Source organism: Chenopodium album, chromosome 4 (assembly GCF_948465745.1).
Source record: "Chenopodium album chromosome 4, dcCheAlbu1.1, whole genome shotgun sequence".
In the NCBI taxonomy this organism is placed as follows: Eukaryota; Viridiplantae; Streptophyta; class Magnoliopsida; order Caryophyllales; family Amaranthaceae; genus Chenopodium; species Chenopodium album.
The window spans coordinates 10430497-10456404 of record NC_137837.1 but is presented as its reverse complement, the minus strand read 5'-3'; the positions used below and the strand labels follow the sequence as shown (position 1 = coordinate 10456404).

Below are 25908 nucleotides of genomic sequence, written 5' to 3'. Positions count from 1 at the left end.
ATCAATGATTAATAATATTATTAATAATTTGGTCAAGATCATATGGTATTGTTGTTAATTAATTGTAAATTATATCATAATAACTACATAATTAAGTTTAATTATCATTATTGGATATCTTATTGGGTACCCGATAACCGATCCGAAAATTCGAGTACCCAAAATTCGGGTACCCGAACTGATCGGTTCCGATTATGGGTATCACTTTTAGTGATTTTGGTTATCAAGTACCCGAACCGTTAGTACAAACGGTACGGGTACCCGTCCCATGCTCACCCCGTACATTCTAGTTTTGTAAATCAAAGAGAAACTAGCATTTTGGCCCGTTCAACGAACGGGTTGAAGCTCATTTTATTTTTCTTGAAATGTGTTACTTATTTGTGTTGTATGTGTAGGTGATTTTTTATAATAATTTGCTTAATTTTCTTACTTATAATTTGCAAGTTAGGAATACATAAAGATTTTAACATTAAATAATTTGTTATTTTAACTTTTACATTAAAAGGGTATAAAGAGGAGTACACCTTTTTTTTATAGTGAAAATGGAACACTCCATTTCTTACTCAAATTTGCAAGTTAGGAATGCATAAAGACTTTAGCATTCAATAACATTTTATTTTATGTTTTACTTTAAAAGGGAGTATAAAGAGGAAATATTAATTATTGTGTTATGTGGCATATCGCATATGGGTGAATTATGATGACATGTGTCATATAGGTGATTGTGGTTTCGCTTTTTAAATACTAGTATAGACTAGTATAGACTAGTATAGACTAGTATAGATAGACTAGTATAGACTAGTATAGACTAGTATAGACTAGTATAGATTAGTAACAAAATCAACAAAAAGAGAGAAAGAAAAAATTAAGCCAGAAACCACCGTTTCACCACCACCACCATCATCATCACTCTCCTACGCCACTGCAATCGTTCATCTTATTTTCTCTCTTCTCAATCACAATGCCAACTTTTTGATCCACCCATTTTCTCTCTCCTCAAAATCACACCCATTTCGAGTTTCGTGGGTGAGATCGAGATGGCTTTCATGGCTGTCCTTGAATCAGATCTACGCGCTCTTTCCGCCGAAGCTCGCCGCCGATATCCCGCTGTTAAAGATGGGGCTGAACACGCTATTATCAAGGTTCTAATTTCATTTTCTTATTGTAATTTGTAATTTTGAGCTGATTAGTTTAATTTCTTATTTGAAATTGATGAAATGAGATTTTTTTTTTTTTTTTTTTTTTTTTTTTTTTTTTTGGGGGGGGGGGGGGGGTAATGTTGTTATTCTGTGATTGAATGGAATTATAATGTCTAGTGTATGATGAATTATGGTGAATTGTTGTATAGTTTGGATTATATTGAGACTTATGATGAAATGAAATTTGGGGTTTATTTGGAATTGAGTGAAAGAGGAGGTGGAATGGTTTTTAGTTTGAGTATGAATTATGGAATTTGAATCGATGATTGTGACATAGAATGGTATGAATGTAAGTTATAACTTCCTAGGCAATGTTGCTCTCACATTTCAATAGTGGTATAACATAAATGAATTATTATGTAGTGTTTCGTAGTTGCTGACAAGTTTTTCTAAATTGCGGATTATGTTTTGCGATATAACATGGGTGAAGGGATGAATATGAAGTTTGCCTCTTAGTTGAATTCAAATATTCAATCAATCAATCAAAGCCTTAATCCCATAAGTGGGGTCGGCTACATGAACCAAAAGTGATTATTTCTTATAGTCATCCACAAAAATCTTCCTCTTCCATCCCTTACGATCAAATGCCTTTGCCTCTTAGTTGAATTGATGAAGATATAATAAGGTTAAGTGGTTTGCTCTTCTGATGGTGAAAGTTTGAATATTAATTGAGCATAGACGGGACAATGTAAATATTATGTTCTTTGAATGAATGGAAAGAGTGAAGTTTCTAGGTTTGGTCATAATTGAGGCAAAGGCAAATAGATCACATGGTAGCTGAATATAATTCATAGGATATTATCAAGGTTGACTGTTTCATTCAAGAGAGCTTTAGGTAAGGACAATGACTGAGATAAAGCGATTGAGCCGCTCTTCTATGCAAAGTGAAGTTGTTGTGTCATTTGCATCAATTTTAAATTTGAGGCATAAGGGGAAGACTAAGCTTGTTTTATATATGATGCCTTCTCTAATTTTTGTGTTAATAGAGAGCTTGATAGGCAGTAGGAGAGAGCCTAATTTCTTTGGGCATGTTTAGTGAAACTTATTTTGGCTTATTTTAAATAAAATAAATTCAAATAAGTTGATACAATTTCAGACAAATAAATATTTTATTCAGACAATGTCACAAACAAATAAGACAATTCCAGACAAAATATGTTTTACCAGGTAACATAATCATTCCGATTAGATAAGCTGGCCAATTGGCCATATAAGTTGAATCAAACTGATTCTTATTGACATACCTAGGATTATATAAGTTGAAGAGGTATTTCTTTCTATTCTTGAATCTTGAAGTGCAAGATCGATAAGTATGAAGTCATCTATGCTTTTTTGATGGTGAAGTGAGAGAGAATGGAACGGAAAATTCACATGTAGTGATCCCAACTATAGTCACTCCACATCCTAATGATCCCAACTATTCATTTTATCCCAAATAATCCATACTATAAGTGATGTCTTCCCAAAATGTAATAGTCTAAAATATTGGCTTACTGCTCTATATCTTTTGCACTTGTTCTTAGTTTTGTTTGGGATTGGTTGGCTTCAACCTTAAACAGCCAAAGTTATTCTCACGACATAAAATTGAAACGAAGGATTACAGAAGCTTGAATTGTTGAAGTGTGGAAAGTGGTTGCTTTGTTGGCAATATGATGATTATTAACTTAGTTGGAAGCCAACGGTAGTGGGAGGGTAGACTTTGGTTTGCCAACTCAAGTTTAGTTTCTTTATTGAGGCTTTTGAATAGCTGTAGTTAACTGCAGGATGATCAGCTAAGGGACGTCCTTGATACTCTGCAATGGGCACTGAATCTGACAGCATAGCTGAGTTCCCAAACCTCTTAGGCATCAATTTCACGTCCAATTGTCAAGCTCTGACGAAGTTAGAGCTTGGATCTCCGAATCTTTGTTGTTGTTCGGTATCCTGTCTGGATTCGGTGGGTCAAAAGACTCAAAACCATACAATGCGAATCGCTTGAATATAGAGCGGGAGTGAAAGTGTGATATTTTGAGTGGCATTTGATTTTGGCTTAAGTCCTCCTTTGAATTTTGGTAACCTTTGGCCCTTTACCGAAAGAAACCGAAAGAAAACCTAAAACTTGCATTATCGAGAAAGGCTTGAGAACTTTATTAGGCAGCTCTGCAGCAGCTTTATGGTTCATGATAAAACAGAAGGATTATAGAGAGGCATTATTTGTGTTCTTTATGGGTGAAATTTAGGTTTCATAGTCGAAGTACAGTCTACTCTATAGTTAAGTTTATTAGCTTACTGTTGTTCAATCAGGGCCAAATCCTTTGTACCTTTATGATCTCTTTCAGAGGCTCAGAAAAGTGGATGCCCTATAATTGGCAGAATTACCACTTCAATCTCCATTCTGTGCTTTGTTATTCTTTTTTACACCATCTATCTTCAGTTCAGCTTATGATAGTTTCAAAAGCGAATTCCTATTGAAGAAGGGGAATATTGTTAATTTATATTTTTTAAAATTTTATTCTTTTAGATCTGCAACTGTTTCAAGTATTTTTGAGCGCTGCTAACTGAAATTTCTTTAAAAAAACAAGGTAAATTTTCTGGATATTAATATGTATTTGATGATTATAATATTTTTTTAAATGAAACTGGTTGATTATTAATTGTTTGCAGACTTTGCACATTCTTTTATAATAGCATCTTGCCTTGCATAATAAGTTCATGTTTGTGAAGCCTATATTAGTATATGGTCCTGTGATTTTTTTTTTTCTGTTGTTTGCACACTTCTCTAAAATTGTTGTTAGTCATTTTTATTATGTGAGGCCTCTGCCTGACACTGGAAACAAAATGATGCTAAAATATGTTCCTTACAGCTCAAATCAGTTATCTTTCAGAAATAATCGAATCTTCTTGTCTGGGATTTTTAGCTTTTTCAAAGTCTTAAACATGAACCCCATACATTTATACCTTAGCTTTCCATGTTTGATCTTATCCTGCCATCCCTTTGGGGGGGGGGGGGGGAAGTAATAAATTTTTTTATTCAAGTTTAACTCTATAAAACATTTTGTTCTAATTTTTAATGCAGCTTCGGTCATTGTCAAGTCCAAGTGAAATTGCTGATAATGAGGATATTTTGCGAATCTTTTTGATGGCTTGTGAAGTTAGAACTGTGAAGTTGAGTGTTATTGGACTTTCATGCCTCCAAAAGTTAATATCTCATGATGCTGTTGCTCCATCAGCATTAAAGGAGATACTTTCTACCTTGAAAGAGGTAAGTGATACTTCTTTGAAATTTTATTTCTTTATAGTGTCCCCCTGCTAAGTAGAAAATAATATATTGAGGTATAGGAAGATGTCGTACTGATTTCTACATTTCTACTCAAAAGATGGAAACATTAGATCAGTTATACGGAGTATGAATTTCTTTTATTACTAGTATGAGGCTGTAAAGAAGGTTTACCATGTGTGGGTGCCTCAAAAGTGTGGCCGTCCATGCTAAGCATCCCTTTGAGGTTGATGGCGTATTATTTTTGTCCCAAATTTTTACGTGCGTAATTGACAACCTTTTGGTGTCGTGTTTGATGCATTTCTTCCCTCCATCCAAACTTGAATGTCCATGATTGATTTGACACTTAATACTACACGAGGAGGAGGGAGGCATGATCCTTGAGTCAGCTTCAAGCTCAAATAGTACTCATAAAGTTTGTCATACAATAATTAAGCTTTCTATAAAATCAGGGGCGGAACTGCGGGGGGAGGGTGCTAGGTTGGGCCTTGGCTTCCCCCTTGGTTTTAATTATCTATTAAATGTTGGCATAAGATTATGTTGATTGTATTATAGCTGTGTTGGTTTTGGATAAAAAGTTAGTTATTTAGGTCCCAAGTTCGATTCTTCTCCCTAACACTTTTTTTTGTTTCATTTTTTATTGACATTTCAATATGCTCCGTATTATTTTATGTGTGAGATAAAACTACATAGTTTTCCCCCCCTGATAAAAAATTTCAGTTCCGCCACTGTATAAAATATGATTTTCTCTTAGGGTCCCTTTTCTTTTTCTGCATGAAGCATGCATAAATTTTTCTTGTTGAATACTGAGTATGCCTTGTGTTTGTGACTTGTAACAGCTTGCCACTATTCTTACCCATTGGTATTTTCATGACTGCCTTCCATTATTGCTCACATAAATGTTTCTTACTTAATGATTGTTAATCATCTACAGCATGCTGAAATGACTGATGATACAGTTCAGCTGAAGACCCTACAGACCATTTTAATAATTTTCCAGTCCCATATGCATCCAGAAGATGAGGTGATCTTTCATCATTATTTTTCCTTTGTTGTTCCTTTCAAAAAAAAAAAAAAAAAAAAATTCATTTGTTGTTTGATCCTGTATAATGTTGATAGTTTCTTTTTCTTACAAACTTGCGAATTTCGTGATTTGGATATGATAAAGTAGAGTAGATACTTGCATTCTTTGGATATTATGAAGAAGAGGTGATGTGATACATGGCAGTTTAGATTCAGGTTAATGGCCCTGACCGTGTCACTATGGTTTTGGTTATAAGATATCCGGATTTCAAAAATGGTCTATGATAGAGTTCCCGAAAAGTCTTCTCAAAGATATGGAAGGAGGGGATTTTTCACACAAATGCAACAAGTCGGAATTCGTGAATAGAGATTAGTTGACTTTGCTTTCAAATACAAGTTAATTTTCCTAATAGAGAAGTGTATATGATTATGCGTATTTTATGGTGATGTTTATCACCTCAGTACTTCTTCTGTCTTCAAATAAATGTCCTGTTATTTTTTTTTTTTTAATTTTTTTTTTGAAACCAAATGTCCTGTTACTTTGTTTGGCATAAAAGAAAATTTCTTGATTGTAACTAAAGCTAACTTTAGGGTTTTCTTATAGTTATTGGCTTCTTGCCTAAATTCTTTCAAAGGAGGCTTAGAATTTATTTTCTTTTCTTGTTATTGTCTATGATGTTCAAATTTGGATATAGGTATTAGATTTGCGTATGTATCTAATAGTTTGATTTGGGAAAATTAATAATAACTTGAAGACATTGTCCGTGTGAATAGGCATCTGGATATAGTATATTAATCGAGGATTCGAGGGACATGGACAATATTGAAGGAAAGTACATTGAAATGAAATTGTGGGTCATATTTTATGCCTATCTAATTTGTCATAAAGAAAGTAAAAAAGAGAGGGAAAGATTAAAGTTGGGCTAGTGAAAGGAGAAGGTCTAGATAAAAAAGTGTTTCCAAGACATTCAAAGTTGAATAGGAGTGTGTCTCTTCTTTGCTTATATCATAACATTGACCAACTTGTCCATCATATGCACCTACATTGATGCTTTAATTGAACTCTAGTCTAAGTGAAGAAAATAGATTTCTTTTCGGAGTAATGCATAAGGAAAGAGAAATTTAAAATGAGCATAAAAAAGGGGAAGGGCCATATACTTCTTATATAGATATACTGATACAATGATACACATATGAACGGAAGTAAAGAACAAAATCAAGTATGCCCAAAGGCTATAATATGTATCATCTCTTCCCTTAGACTTGAGTGCACTAGTGCACTCGATGCTGGTGCAAATGATGTACAAGTTGGTCAGTGCTATGATTAATTCTAATAGTAGGAACATTGTTAGAGTAATATCTGGGGAAATCTGTCCTAAATCTATACAGGAAAGATACTAAATATAACAAATAAAAGAGAACACCCAAAACGGATTACATAATAAATAAAAAGGAACGGAGGGAGTAATAGTTTATTTTACCAGCCTAAAAATAAGGTAACCATATTTAATTACTTTTTACAACTAATACAAAAGAGTGCATTTCAATGTTTTTTATTTTAAATTTTTTTTTTATTTTTTATGATAAATCAACTAAATATTTTGTCAAATGCATCATAGTTGATCACTTGATCATCTTCAAGGAGACCTTGTTTAGCTTTATTAAATTTATTCTCTCTATGTAAGATGGTTTCTTTTGCAAATTATGAGATTCCTGTTATTTCCCATTTCCATATGCTGCAACCTTTGGGATGGTTATTAGTCTCTTGCTATGCTTTGGAAGTTCTTAATTTTGGATTATTGAGAAAGTTTAGGGGACATATAATCTTATGTTTTTGTTATTCTTAGGAAAGTATGGCTCAAGCTCTTGGAATTTGTCTCCGACTTTTAGAAAGTAATCGTTCCTCCGATAGTGTACAAAAGTAAGTTAAATTTTCTAGATAGTGGCTCTTACCCAGCTTTCTATCTATTAGTATCTATTTTTAATTTTTCTTGTACCTTAATTTATATTCCATCATATGAATCTCATTATTAATCTTCAGTACTGCAGCGGCTACCTTTAGACAAGCAGTGGCCTTGGTTTTTGATCATGTGGCCCAAGCGGAGTCACTTCCTTCGGGAAAATTCAGTTCTGGAGGTCAAATCTATCGATCAAGATCAAGTTCCGTTACTGGGGATGTTAGTCGCAGCATACATCATTCAGAGTAAGTATGATTCTGCTGTCTATTTTGCCAATCTCAATGTGGCTTTTTTTTATTTTTTATTTTTATTTTTATTTATTTATTTTATTTATTCAACCATATGATTCTCTCGCCAGTTCTGTTTATTTTGAAAAGGCTGATATTCTTCTCAGTGACTAATTGTGCATGTTACTCTGACTCTATGTGAATATTGTTCCATTTTTATTAGCATTTACTGACTGGGGAATTTACAGTGAGTATGATACTGTATCTGGAGTAGCACCAATCACAAGGGAAAGCCTTACCAAAGCTGGAACTGTTGGGCTTCGCTTGCTTGAGGACGTGACAGCTCTTGCAGCAGGTGGATCTGTATGTGCTGATTTGAAACTTCCTTCACTTGAACTTATTTGGATCTTGCACCATGAAGCTGCTTGAGCATAGTCTAGTGATGATGAATATGTCTTTCACTCATTTGTTTGAAGTGTTCTGTTCCATTATCGAATTATTGGTTGTTATCTGCCTTTGCTTATTTTTAATCCTTTGATGTTGCGTTTCAGGCAACTTGGTTACGTATCAGTTCCGTCCAACGATCATTTGCCCTTGATATACTCGAGTAAGGAATTCACCTTTTCTTTCTGTCTAATTTGTGTTCTTTTCATATGTATTAAACTATTACTTGGATGTTACAAAGCTCTGGATTCTGAATTTTAAATGATACCAAGCCTTGTTGACTTTCAAATGCTGCCAAATTCATTCAAATCGGAAAATTCTCTCATTCCTGCCTAACCATCATCTAGGTGCTGTTGTCTCTTGAAAGTTGAAACACCTTTTGTTTTTGTTTATACACTTGTTGACTACTACCATTGCTGTCCCTGTCCTTTCTAAATACCCATAATACAATTAAAAACCATGACAAGCTTATCTAATTTAGGCGCAATGTTCATTTTCCACAGAGATTGACTTAGTCCTTAGTTTACTATTACCATCTTGATTTAGATTTTCACTTTAATATTTGTATACCTTTTGTTAGCGGGTGCTTTTGAGTTTTGAGATCGGCAGTACCAGCATGACCAAATTTTTTAGTTATTGGTGCCAAATCTGTTTATCTGTGGTTCAGGTTTGTCCTATCAAATTATGTGGCCATTTTCAGAACACTGGTTCCATACGAGCAGGTAATCACCTGTTTCCACCAGATACCTACCTGCTTTTAGATCACTTAATCTGTTGAACTCCAAGCCTTAAAGGATTGCTTCAATGATGCAGGTCTTGCGCCATAAGATATGCTCTCTTCTGATGACCTCTCTTCGTACCAATGCTGAGGTAACTTATTATTGTATATGGTATTTGTAATACACCATATAATTTGGGAGCAGTCTAAAATTTTTTCAAGCCAATGATCTTTTGAGTTCTGCCAGCTTGAAGGAGAAGCAGGAGAGGCCTTTTTTCGCCGCTTGTTGTTGCGTTCAGTTGCTCACATTATAAGGCTTTATAGTTCATTCCTTATCACTGAATCTGAGGTACATGAATACACCTTCTAAAAGCTTATTCTTTATGAACTATAAAGCCTTATAATGTGCTAATGAATATAATATTGCGTGCTTTTCTCTACTTCTTCTGGTAGGTTTTCCTGAGTATGTTAGTGAGGGTCACAACTCTTGATCTGCCATTGTGGCACCACATCCTTGTTCTTGAAATTCTGAGGGTATGTCACTAAGATTACTTGCCTCTGCTATAATTCTTTGTTATCTTGATTTGATGTGTCTGTGTATCATATCTTGTGCAACATGACAGGGCTTTTGTGTTGAGGTGCGGACCATGCGAGTTCTTTTCCAGAATTTTGACATGTAAGATCTAGTACCCATTCTTTAGTTGTACCGTGTTGAAATTGCATTGATTGGGTTTGCATGGACCAAATATGGCATTGGTAGCTAGATGTAGATTTATTCGAGAATTTACAAAAAATGGAAAAAATCGAGCCATACAATACAACGAAACCCTAGTTTCGTACTTACTTTCAATTAGGACGAAAGGTAGAGCAAGATAGCAAGGATTTAAATTTGATTTGAAAAATTGTTTTTTGGAAATATAAGGACAGAAATTAAACTAGCATTCCAAGATTTTGAGGAGAGAGTAAGATTAGGGTGAAATTAATAGGGGGGAGAAGAAATTGGAGGGAAATGTGGGAAAAAGGAAGAAAAAGGGATTTTTGTAAAGATCACGTGCCATGGACGTGATGGTCAATGCCGGAGTTTTGAAGTCAACACCCGGAATCCGACAAAAGGTCCCATCCCACAACCAAAAACACGTAAAAGGTCCTTTTTTTGCCGTTAAAGGTCCTTTCTCACAAAAGTGGTAGCATAAACGGCCCTTTGTGACAAATTTCATAATAATTAATCTTTAGTAAGCTACTTTTTCTGTTTTGGAGAACAGCTTGTCCTCTGTTGCTTGTACTCTTTTTTCTGAGCTGTTCATATAATCCCTTATTCTTAGCCAAAAAAAAAAAAAGTTATCGTTTAATTGATGAAGAAAGGTACTAGAAACAATAAGATAGCAGAGAGAGGGTCGCTGTTTTAAAGAGCTAGGAACAAAATCAACAAATTCTCCATTGAATCTCTTCCCTTAAGAATGACTTTACTGAGGGCTTCTTGTAGTCTATACTACAGTAGCAGTAGATCCTTCATTGCTCCTTAATCATTGAGTGTGATTGCAAGACTGAAAGTAGCTTCCTCTGCCCTAACATTTAGCTGTCTTAAGAAGGATATGCTCCTATGATGTTATTCCTATTTCAGGGAATAGTGTCATGCACACATTATAGGTGTGATGGCTCATTCTCTCTTCTTCTACTTGCTCTATAAATTTGCTTTAGTCACCTCTTGATGTCCTCTTAAAGATGTAGTTTTTGATTAATTAAATGAGGAAAATATGTTGAACAAAAATTCTGTTAAATGTTCTTGACCAATTATTGATATTCATTATCTGGCCTAAACTCTGATCTGTTTTCTAGGAACCCAAAAAATACGAATGTCGTGGAGAATATTGTGAAAGCTCTTGCACGTGTTGTGTCAAGCTTACAGGTAAGAGTTGCAATATATCTTTGCAGCGTGTTCCATTTCACATTCAGCCAATGCTCCACTATTTTGTTTTGTTGGTTTATTACATGAATGCTGGAGTGACCTAAACTTGTTTTTACCTTCATAAGTTCAGTAAGAATGTAAGATTAAAGATTTTGAGTAATATTGACATCATAAGTTGATGGGTAAGGTTCAAGACACAAGTGAAGAGAGTTTGGCAGCTGTCGCTGGGATGTTTAGCAGCAAAGCTAAAGGTAACTATTTTTCGAGTTTGATAGAATTGGAGTTGGCTGCAATTGGATTTCCTTTTAACATTCTCGAGTTGTGAAGTTTACGCATAATTTTGTGTAGTCTTTATTGTCTCTTCTGTAATTGTCAGGAACTTGTTGATATGCAACTTTTTTGAATCTTGCTTAATTCTTGTTTAGGGTCAGCCTTTATTGGTGACTGTTTTTAATCTTTTGTTATGTTAGGTATTGAGTGGATCTTGGACAATGATGCATCCAATGCTGCAGTATTAGTTGCTAGTGAGGCTCATGCAATCACTTTGGCAATTGAGGGTCTTTTAGGTGTTGTCTTTACTATTGCTACTCTGACAGATGAAGCAGTAGATACGGGAGAGGTAATTTCGTTTGGTTTCTGTAAACTTTGACTTGTTTCCACTTTTATTGTATAGTACAGTGCTTTAACTCTTGATTAAAAAATGATGTCAGCTGGAATCCCCTAGATGTGAGTCTGACCCTCCGGCAAAGTTGACTGGGAAGACAGCATTTCTTTGTTATTCAATGGTTGATTCCTTGTGGTTGACAATACTTGATACCCTCTCCCTAATTTTGGCAAGGTATTATAGTTTATTGCTAAATCTTGTAACTTGTAAAATATTTCAACTTTAAGCTCTAACTTAAGCTTGACTTGGAAGATCTCAAGGGGAGGCTATTGTGTTGGAAATACTAAAGGGGTATCAGGCTTTCACTCAGGTATGTAACATTGGAAACATCGTTTTGAATTTCAAGTTTTCAACCCACAATGAAAATAAGGGTTCCGTCTAATTATTGTGTTTAGGGTATATTTTCTAGAGTTTGCTATGTTCAGTGTTTGAAGTGCCTTTTGTACTATCTGCTTGGACTTGATCACATAGTCTTTTTTTTCTATAGGCTTGTGGAGTTCTTCGTGCAGTTGAGCCATTAAACTCTTTTTTGGCATCTCTTTGCAAATTTACCATCAATATTCCCAGTGAGGTTGAAAGGAAAAGGTTTGAAGTGTTATCTACTAAAGTTGCTTTCTTTACAGTGTAATGGCTTTTGTAGCTAGTTATCTATCATCACATATGGGAGATCTAAAGCAGAGTTGAGGACTGTGATTAAATTATTCCAAAATATGATTAAAGGAGTGTATTTTTTTTGCTCTTGGCATCCTCATCAACACTTTGTTTTGATAAGAGAAAATGGAGAGTGAGAGGGAAGAGAAACGGAGGGGAAGAAGCTCCCTTGTTGGTCAAGGATATGGGAGAAGGAAGGGGAGTAGGGGAGGGTTAAAATTCCTTCCCTCTTTACCATCCCTTCAAACTTGAATATATTTGGAGGGAAATCGGAGCTCTACCTTCCTCCTCTTTCCTTCCCTTTCCTTTCCCTTATCGTCTTTCTATCAAAGCAAGTGCAAGTTTTCCTATTGCAACACTTCCCCTATTCATCCCATCACCCCTCTCATGCCTCTTTTCACCCTTTTCTGTTGTAAGCAAGAAGTCTTTGTTTTGTTTACTATGGATGGGATTGTCTGGTGACCTGACTATCTTAAATGATGTCATGTAACTGATATTGTAGCTCTTCACAATCTCCCGGATCAAAACGCACTGAGCTTCTTGCTGACCAGAGAGATGTCATTATTTTGACTCCCAAAAATGTACAGGTAAAGGTCCTCATGTGTCAATGTGTTGAATCTCAACCTCGACTTATTCTCATCCATCTTAATAAACTTCTACCTGGATGAGGTGTTCTTTTGATCACTTATGTTGTTTAATCTTATCCTTTTTTCTAGGCATTAAGGACTCTCTTCAACATAGCCCACCGGCTACATAATGTGTTAGGTCCCTCTTGGGTTCTGGTAATCTTTCATACTTGTTTTTGGATAAATAGCTCTAAGATTACCTTTCAACTATCAATCATGGAAATTGTTGCAGGTGTTGGAAACACTAGCTGCCTTGGACCGGACAATTCACTCTCCGCATGCTACTACTCAGGTACAGGTGACTGTATATGGCTTTGCTTTATTGTCGTAGTCTCGTAGATAAGAAGATATTGCATATTGTATTGTGTAAATGTGATGCTATCCTAGTAACCTATTGGATCTGTAGTCAGTTGGCTGTAGCATCTTTGTAGGAGTTTGCTTGCAACCTTTTGTTGCATTCTTTTCCTAAGATTACTAATTATATTATGTTTAATATGACAACCAACAGGAAGTGTCAACAACTGCTACTAGACTTAGCAGAGAGTCATCTGGGCATTATAGCGATTTTAACATACTCTCTTCTTTAAATTCCCAGGTGAAGGGTTATATCTGGTTTACATAATTATATACTTGAGCAACATGCATATCCTTATAACGAATCTAACCTTCTCCGCTTTAATTTTGTAGTTATTTGAAAGTTCTGCTCTGATGCATATATCTGCAGTGAAGTCACTTGTCTATGCACTTTGCCAACTGTCACAACAATCTTTGCCTGGCATTGCTGGTGGATTTCCTCCAACATCAAGTCAGAAAATTGGAAGCATAAGTTTTTCCGTTGAAAGGATGATATCTATCCTTGTTAATAATGTTCACAGTACGTGTTTTTATTCTGCTGTATATTATTGTCTCAAGTACTCTGTATTCCTCTAAGCTCAACACCTTCTCCTTTTTTTCGGTTTTGAGATGTCTCATATTTTCTTTTATGAGGTTTGTCCATAAAGTAAATGATTCTCTATAAATGATTAATGACACCAATGCTATGGTGCTAACAAGCTTGTATCCTTTTTAATATAGGTATAAAACCTGAATTATGTCTGCTACTTTCATTGACTTTCGAGAATTCTTCTCACTATGCCTTTTTCGGTGTCAGTACAGTTGGTGCATTTTCATGTAATACAAATACGGGTGAACAGCAAAGGCACCTTTACTTTTTTCCTCTCCTTTTTCTTTTCATTCTTCTGATTAGGAATTTTTCCATTTTCCCTTTTTTTGGTGGGGGTGGCCCACTTAATGTACAAGGAAAATGTCTAGTAAACATAATATAAGGTAGAAGTGGGGAAGATGGAAAGAAAAGAGCAAGTGTCTAAAATGTGAGATTTTATGAGGAAGCTATTCATGGCTTCTCTTTAAATATCTGTAGCCAATGTCATCCTCCAAAAATATCCTTCTGATTTGATTTTCTCTTCTATTATTGCCACCAAGGCTACCTGTGCCATACTTAACCTTATTGTTATTTTCTTTAATCAACTTTCTTTCTATCTCATGAAACCCATCCTCTGCCTAAAACATCGTGGTTTGGTTCATTTTACCACCCCCACATTCTGGTAGTTCAGATGCTTGTCTTCTGTGTTGAGAGTCTCAGCACTTTTATTAAGTTCAATTGAGCTTGCCTGTGTTAAAATCATTGTGGATTTATTTAGCCAGGCTTGATGTTCATGTCAAACTTCTGCTGGATTGACATTCTAATTAAGTTTTGTTGCATTCCTAGGGTAATTATATGTGGAAAATTGTGCACTCATGCTCTTGTGCTTTGTGCCATTACACGTTTTCTGCTTCTATTGCTGTGTCTATGCTGCATACTTTTGATATGCTGCAACAAGAATTACCAGATTAATAACATTATGTAGGAACTTGAAAGTACAACCTTGATAGAGTATTTATCGCTTACCGCGTTAAATTTTTCAAAAACAATCAAGTGTACTTGCAACCGTGAATGTTCAAGGAGAAGAGCTCTTTAAACTATAGAGTGTATGTTGGGGAATTTATAGCGGGAAACTTCAATTGACTTAAAATCTTTAAGTTCTGAAACATTTGAGCTCACTAACAACAAATAAGTTTGTAGTAGCTTATAGAAACCAGTATTGTATCATTTCATTAATAATTATGATGGGAACATCACTTATTTTACTTCACGTTAATCTGTGGTCTGTTATATGCTGGATAGTTGTGTATTGTGCCCATTGGTGCCTGTATTATAGTATCTATTGTTATATAATTCTCTATACATTATTTCTTTGTTGAAGGAGTGGAGCCTCTTTGGGATCCAATTGTAGGCCATTTTCTCGAGGTAATAATTCAGGTTTGGGCCATTGCTTCTGTTGTTCTGTAGGGATTTCTGATTATATGTCTTGTTTGCAGCTTGCTGAGAACTCTAATCAACAATTGAGGAGCATTGCCCTTGATGCCTTGGATAGGTCAATTTGTGCTGTTCTGGGTTCTGATCAGTTTCAGGATCGTGTAGCATCAGGATCTTATCCAGATTCTCAACACGTGAGTGTCTTTCGACATTGGTGATTAAACTGGTTTCGATTTGAAATGAGGATAATATTTTATTTTGTTCGTTAAGCAGATAAAGAATGCATCTGTTGACTCAAGATCACTTGAACGTGTTGTTATATCACCCTTGAGGGTACTGTACTTTTCTGCTCAGAGTTTTGAAGTTCGTTCTAGATCTCTGAAGATTCTTCTTCATGTTCTGGAGGTAATGTGAGAAGCTGTTTGAATGTTGTCATAACTTTGTTCTTCTTGCTTTTGTTGCTGTTCTTTGATTTTCTCTGCCATTGTTTTCAGAGACATGGAGAAAAACTACATGATAGCTGGCAGGACATACTTGAGTTGTTAAGGTATGTCTCTTTACTTACATCATTTTTCTGTTGAAAACTCTATCTTCCATCTCTGATGTTGAAGCTGTTGATTATTTCTTTGCGCATCTTTAAGGTCTGTTGCCTGTGGAGCTGAGAAGGATCTAATAACGTTGGGATTCCAGGTTGGAAATCCTTTTTTTTTCCCCCTTATACTTTGTTTGGTATTGTCTTTCTTTCCATTAATCTTTGAAAGCGATTGTCTTCTTCATTAATTATATGTTCCTGTTGATTATCCAATCTGATTTTTCTGCGGCTGTCTGGATTATAACAGTATAATAAAGATGTGAAAGGTTTATCATGATGTATCTTGGACCATCAATTATCTTTCAAATCACAAATGAAGTAATCTCTAGCAACTTAGCAAGTGATGAAATACAATTTTTATCATGCCTGGGATATTCAAGTTTTCTCTTTATTTCATCTTGTCTTTCCTGGGAAAACTTCAAGGACTCTGGTCTATCCTGCTTGTAATTTTTGTTTAATCTGTTTTTGACTCAATTTCTTCTGTGGCTATGCAGAGCCTTCGTGTTATTATGAATGATGGACTCTCAAGTATACCTGTGGATTGCCTTCAAGTGTAAGTTTCTGTTTGTAATAAACTGGATGTTTGAAGGTGGAGAGTAAGGAAAGAAGATAAACAATCCAATTGATAAACTGGGAATCGCATATAAAGATAATTTTCAAGTGTTTGAGAGACTTGATTGTCTTAAATCTAAAGATCTAAATTGTAAAAACATAATGAGCTCTCAACTGTTCCTGTGGATTGCCTTCAAGTATTGACAATCCTGATTCACTTTTCCACAATGTCCTTACAAAATATCGTATATGTACCTTTGGGCTTGTTCATTCACTCTTGCGGCTAAAGTTCATATTTGGTGTTTTATTTGAAACTTCTATTGCTGCTTGCTTTATGGTATTTCAAAGTATGTTCTTTTTGGTTGAGATTATTGATTATTCGATGTCGTTCAAGACTGGAAAATGTTGCGCTTGTATTCATGCTATATATAGTTCTTTACATTTTTTTTAAAGCAGCAGATAAGTCATGACTATTAGTTTTTATGGCAAGGCTTATCAATAACTGGGTCCTAAATTTTTGACATACTTATGTGACTAGAAGTTAAATATTGATTATAAACTTAATAATATAAAATGTATTACATTTTTGTCAGCTAGTTAACAATCTCTTGCAATCAGAGTTTAACTTACATTACTACTACCATCCTCTTCTAATTATGGACCTCATGGTTATGATGCTTACCAAAAAAAGGAAAAAAAAAATAAAATCATTATGCCAAATGAGTGTGCCATTAGCCTTGTGTATGCAATATTGCTTTTTCCTGTTATGGACCTCATGGATATGATGCTTACCTGGAAATAAAAAAAGAAAACAACATAAGAAACATCATTATGCCAAATGATAGTGCCATTAGCCTTGTGTATGCAATATTGATTTAGCCTGTTGATAGTATGTCTCTGGTTATGGAGTTGAACAAGAGGAAGTGTGGATTAGTTGGAAAAAAAAAGAGAAAGAAAACCAAATAATTATTTGACAGTCAATTGTGGTGTGAAGGTAATAGGTAGATGTAAAAGTAGTCTTTCGTAGCACATAACACATTGACCATTTGCTTGCTGATACAGTGAAGTGTTTTGCAGCCATTTTGCTCGCATATTTTTTCTCTAGTTAGCTCATTAATATTTTGTGGAAATTTTAGCCAATGTTGATTGTTTTGCTGTAATTGAAAATTACAGATGTATTGATGTAACTGGAGCCTATAGTGCTCAGCAGACTGAGTTGAACATAAGCCTGACTGCAATAGGTCTCTTGTGGACTACAACTGATTTCATAGTTAAAGGACACATTCGTTTGAGTAGCAAAGATAGTGGTATGCTGGATTTCGATCTCAAATTGCCAAGCTTTTGTGGATTTTAGTGCACAACTTCTATAACATGCAATAATCTTCTTGCTACAATTTCAGAGAAAGAAGATAGTGAGAAGCGGGTAGAAGAACTCAATTCAAACAAAGTTGACACTCAATCTTCTATTTTTAATGTGGTTGAACATGACAAGTTGCTGATTTCTGTCTTCTCACTGCTTCAAACACTTGGAGCAGATGAGAGACCTGAGGTATTGAAATTTAATCATCTTAACATTCCATATGTTGGGGACTGTTGTTTTTCTTAGTTGTGGATTGCTTTTAGTTCAATTAATACCTTTGTCATATCTGAAAGGTGTATATACTTTCTGAATTTTTGTCCCTTAGTATTTTATTTCCTACAATAGAGACAAATCAATCAAAGGTAAAATCTTGTTTTATCACAAATCTCAATTTGGCAAAAGAATACAGAAAACTGTTATTAAGAACCAGAGTAAGCAAACATCTTATGTAACAGTGTCCTTAAGTTCCCTTTGATGCCCAAATGAATATCATGGAGGTGTGAATTGTAAAATCGGAGTGATAGAGTTACAGAACAAATGTGACTTTGCATATGTAAAATCTCTTGTCTAAATTAACCAGTACATGTGAACTGTGGATACTATCTGATTGTAAGCTTGTTGCTTAATGCTAATGGACACAAGCAATTCAACAATTATTTTGGCTATCAATCGAACCCTATTGGTAAACCAGGATAACAAATTTTAAAAGTTGCCAAGGCTTCAAGAATTAATACAAATCCTCCAAAACAATTTAACCAACCAAGTGCTCATTAATATCTATTTTAACGAGTACTAGTTTACCCCTTGGATGAAAACATTGGTTGTTTTTGTGAAATGGTAGTGCTACCTAGAATTTTTTTTTTTATTATTATTAAAAAAAACAAAAACAAAACTGGTAGATAAAAACTCTTTTTTTTTTTTTTTTTTTTTTTTTTTGGAAGTGTTATACTTGCCTTAATCGGCCATTTCTTCGAAGTGTTACAATTATTTCTGGCATAATACTACATTTAATTATTATATTTCAACTATTCATTATCATCATATGGTCCCCACTTCTACTTTACACACACACACACACACACACACACACACACACACACACACACACACACCTTCCTTACTTTTCAATAAATTATTTATTCCACTACCTTTTCTTACAATTTTGTAATAAAATAAAGTCAATATAACCTCCTGAAACTATGCGTCGGTCAGACCGTCACACTTAAAAAAAAAACCGGAGGGGCATTGTTCACAAAAAGTTGTACATTGCGGAAGTTCCCAACAGTTCTATTACTAATTTTAAATGAAAAGTATCAGGAATCTCTCACTGATTTATTCAAACATACTTGTTCTGAAGTATCTTATTTGTAGTTCATTGAATATACCTTTTCTGTTTGCATGTCATACTCCTTATTTTTGTACTTAACAGGTGAGAAATTCAGCAATACGTACATTATTTCAAACCCTTGGAACTCATGGACAAAAGCTTTCAATGAGCATGTGGGAGGATTGCCTTTGGAATTATGTTTTCCCATCACTTGATCGTGCTTCTCACATGGTATTTTGTTAATATACCTTTTCTCTGTACAAAAGGAATCTTCAAGTGACAAAAAACCTTTCCTGATAGATTGTCATTCACCACATGTAGGCTGCTACCTCATCCAGAGATGAATGGCATGGAAAAGAGCTAGGAACACAAGGTGGAAAAGCAGTTCACATGCTTATTCATCACAGGTAATTGCTTAACCCTGCTATATTGATCCTTTCAAAAGATGCACTCTGCTTTCAAACATACCTTCTTTGTCAATGTTGAAAGAATTGGTAACTTGTGCAGTCGTAACACGGCTCAGAAGCAGTGGGATGAAACACTTGTTGTGGTTCTTGGTGGGATAGCTCGCCTTTTACGCTCATTCTTTCCCTATCTAAGAACTTTAAGCAATTTCTGGTCTGGTGAGTCTTGCACTGGTTGTTATTTGGCTACACATTTTTTTATTCTGGTGATGTATAACCCATAGGCTAGCAGTTATGGTCATATATAATTTCACCCTGCTACTATCATACTATACACTATCATTAAGGTAACGAGAAAATGATCATATGCTTCTTTGTTGCAGGATGGCAAACATTGATTAATTTTGTTAAAAGCAGTATTGTAAATGGCAGTAAAGAAGTTGCACTAGCTGCAATCAACTGTTTACAAACAACTATTCTATCTCACTCTGTTAAGGTAATGATTTGTCTGTGAAGATCTGTTTAAAAATTATTCTGAGGCGTTCTGAAAATTATATTTTTTTGAATCAGGGAAACTTGCCCATGGCTTACCTTAAATCAGTACTTGATGTTTATGAGCATTTTCTTCTAGAATCACCCAGTCGCAGTGATAAAGCTATTGATAGAGTGAAGCAAGAGATATTGCAAGGGCTGGGTAATTTTCGGTTGCTACTTTACCAACATTCATCTCCCACCCCCCTTCTGACTTTTTTGAGCATTAATATTATGCAGACAACTAATGCACATTCTTGTCATCCATTTGGTCTGCACACTCTTTTCCAAACCCTTTTCTTTTGGACATTGATACAAAACTTGAAAAATATTTATTTTGCGTTCTATTTTTGTGGCTTTTCTATCTTCTTCAGGAGAATTGTTTGCTCAAGCACAGCAGGGGTTCGACATTGATATGTACAAGCAACTTCTTGAAGTTGTGGATGTTGCAATTAAGGCCACATTGGCTGTTGATAATGCTGCTGCCGATGCTGTAAGTTACATATTAGTATGAAATTTGGTTTATCTTAAACAGGCACTTTTAGTTCAAATTTCCAATTTTTTGAGAACCTTTGATAAAAAATGTGATATGAAAACCGTAAAAGTGTTATTGTATTTAAATATGTGATGGACAAAGTAGTAATTATTAACCCTCTAGATTAACTTGAAGTAAAATATGAAAGTCATACTCTTAAAAAGGCATAAATTTGTAGATAACCGATTAAAAATACTACGTATCAAATTTTTAATCTTTTGGCTCCATGTATGTCAGTGTGGGTAACAATAGAAGGCATAAAGCATAATATATTTCAGGGAAAATTAAATTTAATTACTGTCAGTCAAGTTTACTTGAATATGAATCTACTGCCATTGTGGTATGTTTTTCTCTATATATTTGATATAGTTTACCTTTGGATACAATCTGATGGCGCCAGGCCGCCAGTTACTAACCATATTGGTGAAAGCTAGCATCCCTTTACCACGTTAGTATAACAAATAGGTATAAAAGACTATGATTAGCAACATTATTCTTTGGAGTAAATTCTTGATGTTTGCTTATTTTTTTCCTCATATATGCTTCCAATTTGACCTCCGTTTCATAGGATTTGCAACATTTGCCAAAAATTGATGTTTCATATTATTTGCAACCAATGTTTTCTTTCTTTTTTAAGTTATCATCTCTCTCTGTCTCTCTCCATGTCACATGCATCTCTATACTTCTCTCTTCATTTACACTCACAAACAAATTTTGCCTAGGAGTCCATGCAACCCTCCAAAGTATCAAATAATAGGAAGCGGAGGTAGTATTTGCTTATGTATATCTTTATTTACCAATATCCTGTTAATTGGTTGAAGTTAAAGGTAATGGAGGAAGCTGAAAATTGAAGGCTCTGATTAGAGGAAGCTGAAAATTGAAGGCTCTGATTAGAGGAAGCTGAAAATTAAAGGCTCTGATAAGCCCATAACCACCCAAATCTAAGTAAAGGGGGGGTGATTATCACTGAATCCCTAATTTTTGTTTTCTTTTTTCTACACTCACCTTAGCACTTTCTAATCTAAAACCCTAACATTTTACTGTATTACCTTTATCTCAACCAGCTATCTGGACATTGCAGAATAAATGAAATGTATAAAAAGATTAACTGATGAATTATGAGAAAATGATGAGGAGTGAACAGCACGTATCTCCTTTGAGAATTTTTTTTTTTTCGTTTGTTTCCAGTTGTAATAAATTTTACCTATTTACTGCTATTGACAGTTTTTACCCCAATGTTGAATGGGGGTGCTATGCTTTATACTTATCTGGTTAATTGTCCCATTTAAAAGTAGTCCTGCCCAATTGTAAGCAGGTTTTTTGTACCCATGTTTTTTATTGTCTCCCCACATTTGATTACAAGTATATCTTCTGACAGAATATGTTCATAAATACTTATTTCAGGGATGTATCCCCCCTTTGCAACGTACTATGTTAGAAACCTTACCACTTCTATGTCCGTCGGAGCATCTTTCTTCTATGTGGTCCCTTTTTCTTCAGTCGATTTTGAAATATCTTCCTAGAGCTCCTCCCACCTCTAAAAGCATAGAAGATGCCAAGCAAACTGGGGAAACATACTCTACCCAAGGTACTGTTGTGGCAATCTAGCTGATGCTTCAAATATGTTTCAATGGCAGAAAATGTGGATTAACAGACTTCTTTTTTTTTTTTTTTTTTTTTTTCTTCCTTCTATTACAAAAGCTGATAATTGGGGAAAGACAGAAAGCCCTAATGGTGTGACGTCTACATCTCCAAGATTGACAAAAGATACAGTTGAATGTGAAATTGTTACAGCTTCAATGTCTGGAAACCAATGCAGCTTATTTTCTGAAAAGCTTATCCCAGTGTTTGTTGATCTCTTCTTGAGGGCTCCAGATTCCGAAAAGTATATTATATATCCTGAAGTCATTCAAGCTTTGGGAAGGTATATGATATAAAATGTTTGAATTCCATTAAAAGTTTTGACTGGCTACAGTGCTTTGATGATTGCTGATTTATGAATTCGTATCTCTATTTCTGACTTCAATGCATGGTGTGCTACCTTGGACTGGGATCTGAATGAGATATTTTCCTGACTTGGTTGTAAACCTAAAAGAACACTAACCAGATGAATTCTTATCTTGGAAAAGTGGATAATTGTTGATTTATGTGGATTTATAGTAATATGAGAGTGTAAGGGCTATTCTCAAATTCATACTCCCTAATTGTGGAATTACTAACCTTTTCTTGAGAAGCAAGATAAGCACTTCTTGTATCAGCATGAATTGGATAAGCTGCTGCATATCATTTAGGCATTTGCATAGGTTCTTTTTGTTGGGAAATATTGTATATTAATCTCAAGAAAAAGCATTAAGGAACTCTGTTTTCTTGTCTTGCAAATCATAAATACTATAGTTCATGAATTGGTTTTTCTAAGGAAGATGCATTGTTTTGTTAAGAAAGAAGTGAACATCTTTTAGTACAGTGCAAGCACTAGTGCATGCATGGGAATCCAACTTGCAAGCATAATAGGGGTGCAGCTTTGGCTTTTACATGAATAGAATAGCAAGATAGTCATCTAGAGAGACTGACAATGCTATGTGGTCTGAGGAATACCAAGCAGTTATCAAAGAGGAGAAAGCTTCCCACAAATTCCAAGCACGTGTGAGATTGTCTGGGAATCAGCAGTGAGCCTTAGCTTGATGATAGGTCGATATAAGATATTGTGTGACAGCCCCTTGGAATATAACTGGAGTACCCTTTTTTATTGACGCTTTTGCATAGCTGCAGTCAAGTATTAAGTGTTAATTGATGCTTGATGTTTCTTGATTTGTCAATGAATAGCTTCATTTTTCCTTAGCCATGCTTTTGCATTAGGGTGATATGATATCCCCTTGGAGTTCATCAATAGATCTCTTTATTACTTGTATATGAGGTACTTTTTGAGAGCTGCTGTGTGTTATTCTCTTTAGTATAATGTAGAGGAGTATCAGGAATTGATAGTCATGAATAAGATTTTTTTTTTTTTTTTTTTTTTTTTTTTTTTTTTTTTGGGGAATTGCTTTGAAGTCTACTCTCATGGTAATATTATTTAATAAATAACTTTTGTTTTCTTGAAGTGGGTAGTGGCCAGGGGGGCCAAACCAGGCTACATCTTTTGGTTGTTATTGTTACTTAGGATTATGTAGCTGATTGGTATGTGTTGCTTTGGACTAATAGTATTTGTTACTTTGGATCAGTGAGAGTATCATATCAAAAACTTGTTACCTTTGGTTTTTTTTTTTTTTTTTTTTTTTTTTTTCCCTTTCCTCCTGGCATAGATGCCAATGTGATGGTAAATTTGCACTAGTGGCCTTGTGTGGCTCTATCTTGTTTTACCTTTTCTTTTTTACATTTAGTAAAGCAGAGCATTGGTTTCCTTCTGTTTTAACCCCTTTTTTTTTTTCAATAATCTCTATAGGTGCATGACAACAAGAAGAGACAGTGCAGATGGTGTTGTTTGGAGGCTAGCTGTTGAAGGCTTTAACCGTATTCTTGTGAGTGATGTAATTCGATTGTCCCAGAAGGATGAAAATCATCCATGTAATAGCCGATCTGCAAGGAACCGCATCTGGAAGGAAGTTGCTGATGTTTTTGAAATATTTCTTGTGGGATATTGTGGACGTGCTCTTCCTTCGAATGTTCTATCAACTGTTGCACTCAAGGCTGATATATCACTGGATATGGCCTTCTTAACTATTCTTGGTGACGAAATTCTGAAGTCTCAAATCGATGCCCCTTCAGATGTAATTTTCTCTCTGCTGCTGTATAATTGTTTACCAGTAACTTGCTAATAATGGTTTTGTTAGTCTGTCCTGAAGGTGATGTAGTGAGTAGACTTGTCCAAATAATTTCCCCAGCAGACATATTTTCTATAAAATTCTGTCAATTACAAGTCCCTGAGTACTTTACTGACAAATGTTTATTCTAAAAATATCCAGATTCTGCAGAGATTAGTATCCACCCTGGACCGCTGTGCATCACGCACATGCTCTTTGCCTGTGGAGACTGTGGAACTTCTGCCTTCCCATTGCTTCAGATTTTCCTTGGCTTGCTTGCAAAAGCTATTCATTTTGACGAGGTATGTGTTGATATTTGTTTTATCAATTGGGGCCTTGGAAAATTTGGCGATGTCATTGGGTGACAATAAATTTGGCGGTGAATTTTATCATTGGATAAGAAATGTGATTTTTTATAGGAAAGGTCCACAGAGCTGCCTCAACACCCTAATCTACAATTCTGAAATATTTTTACCTCTTCTAGCATGCTGTAAATTTTTTGAAAAGTGTCGAACATAACTCAAACTTATTATCTTTACTGTTGTTTATTTAAGAAAACTTAAGTTTTAGTGAGAATTTTCTCTAAATTGCTTGCAGTTTTGAGACTGAGGTTGATAAATGGAACGCAACACGATCTGAGGTCAGCAAAATTGCTATCATGGTGCTCTTGGAGAGATGTGAACACATTTTTAACAGATTTCTCATAGACGAGGCTGATTTAGGTTTGTAGCTTTAATTGATGATTTTATGTACTTCAGATTTGAAAAACTTATGATTACTGCCTTTGAAAGTTTTCAAGTGGAGGAATCCGTATTGCGTGATTGCCATATTCATTTTGAAGATCCTCGTATTTTTAGTTGGTGCTCATGAAGCGCTTAACTTTCCCTGCAGGCGAACGACCATTTCCTTCAGCAAGGCTTGAAGAAGTTGTGTTTATCCTTGAAGAGCTTGCCCGCCTATCATTTCACCCCGACGCTGCATCTATTCTGCCTTTGCATCCGCATCTTAAACATGGTATTACAACAGAAGGGAATCATGATGGTCGAGCTCACCTCCTTGTTCTCCATCCATCCTTTTGTGAACTCGTCACTTCTAGGTGAGATGATTGATTTTTCTAACGTTATATTGAGGAAATAATGATGAAAAATCCATCTATTACATGGTCCGTCTTGAGCATTTGCAAAATTTCAAGATTTATATGTAGTAGTTAAGCTGTGCTTTGTTTGCCTTGTCTTTCAAGTACATTTTCCCTGGCCTGAACTTAGCTAGTTGTTTTCTGACTGTATGCCATGATTTTCTGTCATTTGTTCTCTAATGGAGTGCTCTGTTGTAGATCTGCCTTTTATTAAGCGTGGACTTATTTATTTTTGCTAAATTTATTTGTACATCCATTGGCAGGGAACCTAGAGTGAGGGAGTTGATACAGGTCCTGCTTAGATTTATCAGTGAGATTTTGGGGCTACGGAAATTAACTCAATCTGGTAAATCTTAGAAAAGTATTGAGGAGCAATCACGCGGCTAGTAGCATTCTTCAGTTTTCCGATGTAGACGAGGAATTTTCTTTTTGGTCCTCCATAGTTCACTGTATTATAGTGATTCATTTTGCAGCATTTCATATAGCAAATCTTGTATATTATATCATAGGTGAATGAACAAAAGGTACAGTTTGCTGTAAAATCATTTTTTGTCTAATTTTTTCATGCTCTGTAATCACCGTTGTCATAATCAATTAGGTTTATTCTTAATTCAATGTTAGTCCATTTAATTCCTGTGGCACGTAAC

The 25908-nt window shown here is 35.1% G+C and overlaps 1 protein-coding gene across 2 annotated transcripts; it reads left to right on the top strand.

Annotated features, from left to right (window-relative positions):
• The first annotated feature begins 840 nt into the window (after window positions 1-840).
• Window positions 841-25902, top strand: LOC145628885 (uncharacterized). 2 transcript variants are annotated; one of them, XM_081681314.1, is made up of 44 exons: window positions 841-1142; window positions 4255-4440; window positions 5390-5479; window positions 7326-7399; window positions 7520-7681; window positions 7912-8026; window positions 8215-8270; window positions 8775-8829; window positions 8921-8977; window positions 9073-9174; window positions 9279-9359; window positions 9449-9501; window positions 10662-10731; window positions 10919-10982; window positions 11202-11350; window positions 11442-11569; window positions 11648-11705; window positions 11883-11980; window positions 12549-12633; window positions 12763-12828; window positions 12905-12964; window positions 13181-13267; window positions 13360-13546; window positions 14976-15019; window positions 15091-15222; window positions 15302-15433; window positions 15523-15575; window positions 15670-15718; window positions 16115-16173; window positions 17346-17479; window positions 17573-17721; window positions 18962-19090; window positions 19181-19266; window positions 19367-19482; window positions 19647-19759; window positions 19834-19957; window positions 20169-20287; window positions 21734-21917; window positions 22031-22253; window positions 23769-24093; window positions 24289-24428; window positions 24724-24848; window positions 25018-25222; window positions 25525-25902. In XM_081681314.1, exons 1-44 carry the CDS (start codon window positions 1038-1040, stop codon window positions 25616-25618), a joined length of 4923 nt encoding a protein of 1640 aa, XP_081537440.1. In that variant the 5' UTR covers window positions 841-1037; the 3' UTR covers window positions 25619-25902. The 2 variants fall into 2 exon arrangements, with proteins under 2 accessions (XP_081537440.1, XP_081537441.1); XM_081681315.1 differs by lacking the exons at window positions 841-1142; window positions 4255-4440; window positions 5390-5479; ... (1 more) ...; window positions 7520-7681; window positions 7912-8026 and having other exon boundaries at window positions 8251-8270; window positions 8741-8829.
• Window positions 25903-25908: the final 6 nt, after the last annotated feature.

What these genes read in the sequence shown, in the direction of transcription:
- LOC145628885 (XM_081681314.1), top strand. Translation starts at nt 1,038, where the DNA reads ATGGCTTTCATGGCTGTCCTTGAATCAGATCTACGCGCTCTTTCCGCC. An exon ending in AGTGAGGTTGAAAGGAAAAG is followed by an intron (nt 11,981 to 12,548) that starts GTTTGAAGTGTT and finishes CTGATATTGTAG; the next exon opens with CTCTTCACAATCTCCCGGAT. An exon ending in GTCATTCAAGCTTTGGGAAG is followed by an intron (nt 22,254 to 23,768) that starts GTATATGATATA and finishes TAATCTCTATAG; the next exon opens with GTGCATGACAACAAGAAGAG.